The 11,039-nt window shown below is 47.6% G+C and overlaps 3 protein-coding genes across 3 annotated transcripts; all 3 read left to right on the top strand.

Moving 5' to 3' along the window:
- Positions 1 to 108: 108 nt before the first annotated feature.
- On the top strand, positions 109 to 4,705 carry V865_002400 (uncharacterized protein; the record flags this gene model as incomplete). Its single annotated transcript, XM_066226201.1, has 10 exons — positions 109 to 496; positions 552 to 971; positions 1,029 to 1,420; positions 1,472 to 2,413; positions 2,477 to 2,848; positions 2,908 to 3,186; positions 3,253 to 3,534; positions 3,613 to 3,945; positions 4,008 to 4,352; positions 4,421 to 4,705. The coding sequence occupies 10 exons, from the start codon at positions 109 to 111 to the stop codon at positions 4,703 to 4,705; spliced, it is 4,038 nt and encodes a 1,345-aa protein (XP_066082298.1).
- An 872-nt stretch (positions 4,706 to 5,577) lies between these two features.
- V865_002399 (uncharacterized protein) lies at positions 5,578 to 8,336 on the top strand (the record flags this gene model as incomplete). Its single annotated transcript, XM_066226200.1, has 2 exons — positions 5,578 to 6,790; positions 6,982 to 8,336. 2 exons carry the CDS (start codon positions 5,578 to 5,580, stop codon positions 8,334 to 8,336), a joined length of 2,568 nt encoding a protein of 855 aa, XP_066082297.1.
- Positions 8,337 to 9,923: 1,587 nt separating this feature from the next.
- On the top strand, positions 9,924 to 10,853 carry V865_002398 (uncharacterized protein; the record flags this gene model as incomplete). The annotated part of the gene is made up of 2 exons (XM_066226199.1): positions 9,924 to 10,458; positions 10,504 to 10,853. The coding sequence occupies 2 exons, from the start codon at positions 9,924 to 9,926 to the stop codon at positions 10,851 to 10,853; spliced, it is 885 nt and encodes a 294-aa protein (XP_066082296.1).
- Between the last annotated feature and the right edge of the window lie 186 nt (positions 10,854 to 11,039).

The raw sequence follows: 11,039 nt of genomic DNA, 5'->3' as shown, positions 1-11,039 counted from the left end.
GAACCAAGTCACCAGGAAGCATACGGTGATGTCGAACAGATAACCTTAGATGGATTGTAATTCGATGTTGAGATAGCATCCCATGTCGAGCCCACCACAGCCATCTTCATGTCATTGCCCTCAGCATCTGCAGGACCATCAAATTTGTCTATATATCCAAGCAGACTAGCTAATTTCCACGCCAGCAATCCCTCAAACGACTCTAGGACCAATTCATCATCTACAACTAAGATCGGCAATGCTCAACCTCCAGTAAACAGCGGTGCGAACAGTGTACCCCTCCGACCGACCGTACGAAAACGTAGAGTACCGGTGTGGAATCTCCCCCTCAAACCCCTGAGTAAGACAGCTCGTAGGAAGAAGAAAGCGGAAGACAGGAAGAAGGCGAAGTTTTACGGTAATTTCAGTAGTGCTCCTGCTGGATCAGCATCTGCGTTTGAGGTTGAGCCTGAAGGGCGACCGAGGAAACGAAAGATCCGCGATAGTAGCGGAAGGAGTGATTAGGGACCATCCGGAAAGGGATCCAAACGGTACTGGTCCAATCGATGAAGAAGTTCCCATTCAAGAGCAATGCAGGATCGATGACCTAGAAGCTAGTATACGATATAGAGAACAGAGACCGAGCAGGAGAAGTTCTGCGATCATAGCAGAACAGGTTATCAGAGAAGACGCGCAAAACCGCCTACAAGGCTCAACTGGGCAAGACCATCATCTCAATATCCGATCTCTTCGCGTGGTAAATAGTCAGGTTCATCCAGTTAATGGATCTCAGAACGGCAATACCGTAACAGCCCGGAATACGGAAAAGGAGCAGAATAAGAAGAAGAAAAAGAGAGATAAGGATAAAAGGAAACAAGAAGATACGGAATCAAGGAGCCAGAAGAAGGACAAGCAGAGAAAGAAGCGAGGCAAAAATAGCATTGGGTTAGAATCAGTTCTGAATGATCTCGAGGAGATGGCCATGAACCAAGGTAAGTCGAATATCTTGGGTCTACCCGTCTTTGAAGCTGACTGGATTGGCAATGTAGTCAGCCATTCGTTAGTGTCCGGATCGAATGTTCAAAATGCAATCACGATAGAATCATCATCACCTGCGATAGCATCAACATCTGAACCACCGGTATCAGCAATCTCGATGGAAGAAGAAGCGGAAAGGATAGAATATGGACCTCGACCACCCAGAGCGACCATTCTACGGGAATCAACTCCAGAAAATGTTAAAGAGGCTGCCAACAACCCTCAGCAGGCGGAAGCTGGACCATCGAGACCCCGAATTTACCATGTCCGATACCCTGTGGGCGGGATAACATACGAAGATGATGGGGATGGTATTTTTGTCGATCCTGAAACGGAAACTCCCCTGTACATATGGATTGATCCCGCTTTGAACGACAGATCAAGCTTGATCAAGAAGATACAGGTCAGCTCGATTTCCACTGTCAAGGTCTGGGTTAAGCTGACAATTGAGTAGGCCGAAGGCGGCGAGATATCTCCTGATCACACTGAAGACGATACTTCCCTCCTCCTTCTGGATCCCAGTAGTACCTACCTCTTTGATGCGTATTGTCATTCCTATTGGCTCAGACCCCGTGATTTAGAGAGATACCAGCGGAGGCGAGAACGAAGAGGAAATACGAGAGAAGAGGAACCATGGCAGAAGAAGGTCATTTTGAAAGCTTGGTGGATAGATAAATGCATTGAGGCTGGGAAGTTCCTTGGCTTAGCAGATGATTGGGGTGGATGTAGAGCTGGTGGACCACCTTCCGAGGTACAGATCAGTACTGAGAAACCAAGTGATGAGGAGGGCGGAGGGCAGGAAAATGACGAGAATGGGGACGATGAGAACGACGAGAACCATAAGGACAATGAGATCGATCAAAATACATCGCAGGGTCAAGGACAGGAGACAGAGGTCGGAGCTGTTCCGCAAGACATCAATGCGATGGAAGTGGACGGTGATCAACAAGATACTCAAGCAGATGAGGTTCAGCCTATCGAAGCTGATCACGTTTATGGTCTGGAGCCAGAGGCAGATCACAACGACGATATACCAATGGAAGATGCCCAGGAGACCGACTCAGTTGATCCGGCTCCTGCGTCTTACATGGCAACTGACTTACCAACAGTTGCCATGCCCATGCCAGCGGAAGTGATACCTCAAAGTCCCGGTTCTCCAGTGCACATCACATCCGACAACCGCGTCGACAACGATCTCGTTAATCTTGCTACGCCGGCGACGCAACCTGAAGTTCGTGCGGGCGCTCCATCAGAGCGAACACCGGAAGGAGAAGATGTTCAGATGGAAGAAGAATCAGCGCAAGAACCCTCCGACCCAGCGACTATGTTCTCAGGATTGAAATTTTGGGTGGATACCACTTATCCTGATCGAATAACGCTGATCAAACGTATCAGAGTATGTTGCTCCCTTGTTATTCGGGTAAGATCTCGAATTGTTCGCTGATAGTACCCTTTACAGGCAGCTGGCGGAGAGTTGGTCACCTCGTACTCCGACTCCACCCATGTGCTCATACACAACTACAAACATAGTCAATGGCATTCCATTGTCGAAAGTCTCACGAAACAGGGTATATGGTTTCTGACATTCACGTGGCTCGTCAAATCTTTGAGCCAGGGACGAAAGCTCCCAGAAAGTGCATTTGCTGTTGTACATGGCAATCCGATCGAAGCGAATCTGGACAAGAAACCCATCATCACTCACTCCCGGCCGACTGCGACTAACGAACCTTTTCTGGCTTCAGAGGATTTGGATGAGATCTTCAAGAGAGAAGTGAAGATGCTCAAGAAAGGTGGTACCGTAAAAGCGTTAATCGCTTTCCTTCTTTCAAAGGTATGCCAAGATATTATCGGTATCCTTGAGCCCCCACTGACAACTGAATCTGATTGTAGTACGCTACTTATTCTGAGGCACATTGGGGAAATCTTTATAACGACTGGAAACATAAAAAAGGACGATTCGCATACCTTGCCGCGACTGTACCAGTCAACAAAAGTAGTCCAGACAAGTTGTTTCGCAGTCCTGCCGTTGCAAGCAAAGCTACGCCAATCAAAGTAAAACTTAATCAACCTGCACTTTCGACCGATCAGATTGCGAGAATCCTCATCTCGGAGACCCCCAATCGTACTGGTATGAACGTCACAGAATTCAGTGTATATCTGACCCAAAAGGTAATGGCCATCCTGCTGATAACGGTTGAAGTCATTGTGCTGATGGCTTATTTTTCGATTTTACAGTATCCGGAATACCCTGCAAGTACCTGGAGCGCCCTTATATCCAACTGGTCCAAGCGAACTGGACGTTTTGCCAATTTCCAATATTCTCAACTTCCGTCGGTTACCGCAACTAAGCCGGCTCCATCTGCCGGGTCCAGCACTGTCTTGCCTCAAGCCACATCACAAAGTTCCACTGCTTCGAGTGACTTCAGTAACGAAGACTATCAAAGGATTTTCTCAATGGATGTGAAGGATGCAAGTTCAAAATCGCTGACAACGATCGGCAAGGAGCTGGCCGCCAAGGTGAGCAACGAGGAATGAGCTACCTACCCAAATGGAAATCCCTTGTTGAAGTTGGTTCCTTCTTTATGGGACATTCAGCACGGAAAGCTTCACGCGACAACATGGACTGTATTGTACTCTGAATGGAGTAGGAAGACTGGCCAATTCAGAAACTCTGGCAATGCCATTGTATTATCTGAGCCAGCTGTACCACCTGCCGATAGAAGAGGATCATCGACTTCGGTGTCTACGAAACCTAGTATCAGCTCTCCTACAAAGGCTACTGCACTACCTGTGCCGGACGATGAGGATGACGATCCCCATGGGTCTTTGACTACTCAAGAGATAGCTCGGATACTCAAGGAAAGGGAAGAAGAATTTACTCAGCGGAACTTGACTTCGATAGAGATTGGATTGACATTGTACACCGAGGTAAGTTCCATGTCGGGCTAATGGTACCGCACTGTGATAATGCTGATCTATACATATTATAGGTGGGAATTTATCCTCGAGCGACTTGGCTCAAGCACTGGAAGCACTGGCGAAGAAATAAAAACCAGTTTTCTGACCTTCCTTCCGACCTGCAAAGCACGGTAGCTGCGAAAACCGCAGATGTGTCTGCTCATCAAGACGCCCAGGCCTCGACAAGTAACGTCGACAAACCTGCCTCGTTTCCGAGCTCTGCTTCCTCATCACCCAAAAAACGATCTCAGTCGAATAATGCTAAGAGTGGCAAATACGACATAGAGGAGGAGAAGGCGATGGCACAGTATATCTCGGGCTATAACGGTTCTCATCCCAAGACTTCTGCTCAAGCTTGGACTTTGTTCGCCAGTATTGTAAGTTCTCGCCCATCTTTCTCCAGACAATCGACAGTTGAAGTCTGATGATTTTGCTATATGTGTAGCATCCTGGTCGGACAGCATCAGCATACGCTCAACACTACACAGCATATGCTTTTCGTATTGACAGTTTCGCGCCTGGACACCGAGCTGCAGATAAAGAAGGGGATGGCAATACGGTATTAGGGATCGATATTAATGATCTAATTGAACCGCCTAATGGAAGTCAATCTCGACCTGTTGAGATCGATGATGATGAGGGCGACGAGGGCGAACAGAATCCCATAGTGGTGGTTGACGATGATGAAGATGATACGGATTATGTTGAAGTTGCATCTATAGACGATTAAGTGTCACCATCACTTGGAAACCTTGTTGTATATTGTATAGTGTATTCTTTCGTGAACATGTATGTTTTTGCTCCATGCATGTGTAATATTCCATCGTAATAACAATGTAGTCCATTGTCTCCTCTTTTTTTTCGGCGCTTATGCCTTTTTCAGCCATGATCCGAACCTACCTACTGACAACATGGTCAGGTGACGGATCCCATCTTCCTTTGATTTGGTCCATAGAGATGTTACCTCCTCGGCGATGTGAGACATGACCAGCATAGCTTGTACAGGTGTGGGTGTATTACTCATCGCCAACATCGCCACCCGACATCCTTCTGCATGCATAGGTAATACATTATACATATTCGCTTGGGGATCGGATGTTGCTATTACGGTATCCCGGTACGAGCGGGATGACTACATGGCAGTCAAAGGCGTTTATTTACCTAGTTCAGTTTGAGCAAATCAGTTTAGCCGGTTAGATCATCAAACCGCAACCCTATTCCATTTTCGTTTCGTTTCGTTTCCTTCAATCCTTGAATCATCTCTTCCATTCTTCACCAGGTTAATCGTCATTCACAACCCATCTGACGGTATCCTGCAATATCGCTCACTGCGCGGTCTCTCATCGCCATCAGCATCTTTAGACAAGCACTTTCTGTCGAGATTCCCCGGGCATCTCTATCCCGGAAAGGAAATATAACATCAACAATACAAACGTCTGTAAACAAATTTTGTACTCTGCAGCATCGGATCATTCGTGAGTGTGCTTCCTTTGCACAACTTACTCATCCCTCTCAGCATCATCTCGGAAGGCCGACTATCATCTGTATCTCCTCACCCAATATACATGCTAATCTGACGCTGTTACGCTCCCACCATCTAGGATGCTGCAAAGTTCTTCACCCTCACCCTCACCTACTCCAGCGACTTCACCGCCCAACCGACAATCTCCAGCTGCTGCCTGGATCCAGCGGCTCAATGCACCACGGTCGACCAGCTTTGATGCAGGCCTTGAACTCAATCCCAATGGGAACGGTGTTTCAGCGATAGGATACGGCAGACCAAGACAGGAAGAGATGGAAATGATAGTTGATGAGAATGGGGCTGGACCATCTAATCCTGCTGTCATCGCTTCTGACCTTAGAAGAGCAACTAGTCTAAGAACCGCTGGTGTATTTGGCGGAGCAGGTAGAGAGACGGTCAGCTTCGGTGCTGCAGGATCAAACCTTACTTCACCTCCTAATCCCGCCGCTCAATTATTCACACCTCCCTTGGCATCCAGACACCCGTTATTCTCCCATCATGCGGTGCAGGCTCCAGCTTCGACTGGCGGTGTACCGTCCGTCCATTCGTCCGACCAGGGTCCATCATCACCAGCATTCATGTCTGATCCTGGACCTTCTGGGCCTCCTTCGCCCTCAGCATCTGACCTATCTTCCAGTGCGTTCTCACCCGCTTCGGCTTTCCTATCCCACTTCTCATCCTCGATGTCACTACGTCCACCGCAGAATCTGGCTCCTGACGCTCAAGGTGCAAGAGTATCAGACTATATCTTAGGGAAGATTATAGGTAGAGGTGGATTTTCAACCGTGCGCAAAGCTACACACGTACATACCGGGGAAGTATTAGCATGCAAGATTGTGAAGCGGGACGATCTTTCAGATAGATCAGGATCATTAGAGAAATTCGAAGATGAAATCAAGATATGGCAAAGTTTACCCAAACATCCAAGTCTACTACCACTAGTGGAAATGCACCGAACACCATTCGCTACTTTCCTGTTCACACCTTACATGTCAGGCGGATCGCTGTTAGACGTATTGCAGAGAGAAGGTGGATCGGACAAAACAGCTAGAAAATGGTTTCCCGGCGTGGTCAACGCCGTGCAGGTGTTACATGAAGGTCATGAAGGGTTTGAAGGTGGTATTTTACATGGGGATTTAAAATTAGATAATTTCCTAGTGGATCAGTCGGGATCAGTCATGGTAGCTGATTTCTACATGGCACAGAAGATTCAAGATAAAGATCATAACAGTCATCAAGAATTCAATCTGACGGTCCCTCCTCCCCTCGTCGTGGGTCATTCAAGTCCATTAGGTAGACACTCCACTTTACCTGCTGGATATCATAGAGGTCCGAGAATGTCCTCACCACTTCCTTCGTCCAAACACCGACCAAACGAACATCCATTACCCGAGAATATCACTCCTCATCCCACCCAATAACAGTCATCAAGAATTCAATCTGACGGTCCTCCTCCCTCGTCGTGGGTCATTCAAGTCCATTAGGTAGACACTCCACTTTACCTGCTGGATATCATAGAGGTCCGAGAATGTCCTCACCACTTCCTTCGTCCAAACACCGACCAAACGAACATCCATTACCCGAGAATATCACTCCTCATCCCACCCAACCCTTTCCTTCGGCCTCTTTACCATACGCTCCACCAGAGCTACTTCGTGCTCCACCAGCAGGTCCATCTCTTGCTCAAGATGTGTGGGCATTAGGTATAATACTTCATGCGTTACTTACCGGTAGACTCCCATTTGTAGATGCGTTCGACCCCAGATTACAGATGAAGATCCTACGCGGTGCATGGGAAGAACCAGCCTTCCTAGGTAGAGAATGGTTAGAATGTCTACATGGATGTCTGGATGGGAACAAAGAGACTCGGTGGACCGTGAGAAGGGTGAAAGAAAGTGACGCGGTCATCGGTTGGGCAGAAGTGAAATCTCGAAGCAAGTCTAGAAGTCGATCGAGGGCAAGGATGGGTATGGGTTTGAACGATGGTTATGTCGATACCATTAGGAGAGACGGTAGTGCTGGACCTATCTCGATTGGATCACCATTCGGTAGAGGTAGAACGAGGAAACATTCCGCTGCTTCTTCAGGTTCGGCTTCAGCCTCAAGAGATAGAATGTATCAACAACCTCAAGGGCACGATGATCGACTTGATGTCTTCACTTCTACTTCTCGTCCACCTAGCACCAATAATCGAAGAGATGATCCTCGACATCCCCGATCTAGATCTGCTAGTGCCTCGAGATCGAGAAGTAGTGGAAACGATCATAGGCCAATGTTCACTTTGGATGCTCCAGATTTAGTTAGATCACTCGAATCCGTCGATACCGCTCGTGGCCGAACTACTCGCAGAGGAGAGACGAATAATGGTCTGAACATACCTGGTTTACCATATGCTCGACAATCCGGTGAACTCGCAATAACAGGATTACCGATACCAGGATATTCCAAATCTCGTTCAGGATCACGTAGTAGACCAAGGATCGCTATTCAACCTCAATCTGCACCTTCCTATCCTACCAATTTCGGTACTTCCCTTTCATCCGCTACGACATCGTCTTATAACCCAATGAACGTCCCTCCCCACTCGCCGGGTAGTTCACGATCGAGATCGAGTCATTCACCATCTATCAGTAGAGGTGGTAGAAGCTTGAGTAGATCGAGGGATTCACCCGTATGGGAGGTATCGCAGCAAGCCCCAGAGAGATACTCGTATGGTCGAGAGTTAGATATGGTCCATGAGGAGAAGGGAAGGGTGATACACGAGGAGGATCGTCACGAGAGGGAGAGGGGTAGAACAGGGAGAAGTAGGAGTAGAGGTAGAGCTGGAAGGGGGTATTAGAATAAACGAAAGAAATGTGGAGGTAGGCTTCGTAATTCGATAGCTAATGGATATGAGCGGAGAGCAAGAGTACGACTCAGAAGGTAATAACCTGTAGCAGGAGTTGGATCAGAGGGATTTCCCATCAAACATCGTTTTGGTGCATTTTACAATTTATATCTAATTGTCAAAGAATATATCAAGCTTATAACTATGCAGATTGTGTGTATGACAGTTGCCCTCACAACCATTTGCATCAATGATATCAAGGTTGAATGTAACGGAAGGGGCGAGAAGCCATCTGTATATATGATCTACTCTTCCTTCCCTAACATGAATCTGTGCGAGTTGCGTCTGACGAAAGGGTGTGGCACTTCCCCCCAAACCCCTTTTCAAGTATTTCCCATCGTCTTCAATGTCGGCGATCACCCAAAAACAAGTTGAGCGGGTCTCAAGATGCATGGAAGGAACCCTAAAAAGTCAAACACAAAAAGTTTCGACGTTGGCATGATTCGAACATGCGAGCCTGACGGCACGGGTTTCCAGATGTTTCGAGTTCTAGACCCGCCGAATAACCACTATCGCACAACGCCATGGTTACAAGGCTGAACGTTTCGTTTTGGATAGTAACTTTCATATCCCACTTCACGGTACTTCTTGTCGCTACCCTGGTCAGTCCTGTGGACACAGCAGCTCGTATTCCTTTAACGGGGAAAGGTCGCGCTCGGAAGGCCACTACACCTCTGCCGGCCCGAAAGGATAGTCACAGAGACTGCTTCTCCTGCTCAACCCAAGGTCCGACCGAAGCCCGATTGACGTTCGAAGTCAGAACTCTAACCTCATAAATTGTGGTCCGAGGATGTGACGATCTGCCACCTCACTCTTCGACTGCTCACCAGGGTTTGTCATATGCTGAAAGGGGATCATTTCCACCTTCGCAGGCCAAATTGTAAATCTTGGCGAAGATGTAGTTCACCAGCGACATCGCCCTTTTGTTAGAACTCGAAATATATCGGCAGTTCAACATAAGCTTATTATACTTTTTTGTGCACGTTCGAGGCATTTGAAAAGCTCGATTGATCTACTGATATGAATCTTGACGATGTTCGTACGTATAAATGCCAGCATTGATAGCTCATCACTGATGTCTCGATACCCAGCAATTTCACCATCTTTTCCTTCCGATATGTTCTCCATGTCTGACAGGTCCATGTTGAGTGACAGTCAACGCGATTTAGACGATATCGACGCACTCCTGGGCAATGAGGTACCTTTTTCCGACAAACAAATCGGGACATCTTCAGAAGTACCTGATGTGGGACCTGTGTCTGATGATCAGCTCTGGACTCAGGACTGCTGCTCTCATCGCAGCTTCGTTCGTCCTCCTTATCAAGATCGACGAGGGTCAGCCCGTTTTATGACACCTTCATATGAACTCGCTCCTTCTTCAAGAGTCGCAGCGACCCTTCCTGAGTACTATGCGCCAGTTACCTCATCATTGGGTGGCATCTATCAAAATCTCAAAGACCTCGAGACTCTGTTGCCTGAAGAGTCTGTTGAAAATCGTACCCACCAACTGGATACTTGCATGACTGTATACATGACCCAATGATTACCGGATCAACCCCTCAGGATGATCAGGCACCCGCCGCCGCTGGGACGAGGGAGAGAGTGAATGTGGCACGACCTCCAAAGGCTTCTCTCTCATCTACCCCTGGATACTCTGCTCGCACTCATGACACGACATTGGCCAAGGGGTTGTCTAGAAATGACATGATCCGTGCGGACTATGGCGTAAATAACACCTTGACTCAAGCACTACGGAGTGACAAAAATACATTGTTGCCTTCCTCCTCCGTCCTTCATCAACGGCAATTTACTTCTGACAATACTCAAGCGTCTACTATTATCGCTCCTCATGCCCAGATCAGCTCCAAGCTCAATATGAAACGGTTGACGACGGACTACGTTTCGACGAGAGGTGTGACTCAGCAGCATTTCGAACATGCCATGGGTCCCACTTTCACAGGTAGTCACGTGAACCTAATGCGGTATCAAACCCCTGGCAGAACCACTTACAGCCTCAAGCATACTGCGCCGTTGCAAGATGTTACAGTCTGGCCTACTGATGAACCTGAACCCGGTTCGTCAAACATATAAGTACAGTGGAGCTGCTCCACCAATTTAGACTGGGAGCATCTTACAAAAGAACCTGATGTAGATGAAGAGGGCTCATTGAGGGTTCAAAGCATCGCTCGAAATGCATCTGATCCCTTCAAGCCTGTCAAAGCTAAAGGCGGGAATGGTACGGTCTTATACAAGATCAGACAAGCTTTCATGAGTGAGATAGGCGCCCAGATGTCCAGCTCCAAGCCCACCAAGATGCCTACCTCCATAATTAGTTACGAACGCTCACTGAATAGAGTGATGGGCTATCAAGGGAGTATCACGAGTAATGCTGGGTCAAGAGGTAGACACATCAAGTTGACCGTACCACTTCAAGTCGAGGTTAGTTTAGCTTTCTCGGCGAAGTCATAGTGCTATAGATCAGCCGGTGTCACCGTTCCTATCTGGCTTCTATTCAGTGTGAAGCAATGTATCTCAAACTATCTGATATGGGCTTTCCTGCTAGGTACGAGAAAACTTGAGAATGCGTCGTCTCCTGCAGTACATAGACATCCCAGCTGTCCAGCATCCTTTTCAAGATGAACTTTTCTAACCTTG

Source organism: Kwoniella europaea, chromosome 1 (genome assembly GCF_036810445.1).
Source record: "Kwoniella europaea PYCC6329 chromosome 1, complete sequence".
NCBI lineage: Eukaryota > Fungi > Basidiomycota > Tremellomycetes > Tremellales > Cryptococcaceae > Kwoniella > Kwoniella europaea.
The sequence above is the reverse complement of the archived record's forward strand: the minus strand, read 5'-3'. Positions and strand labels throughout refer to the sequence as shown.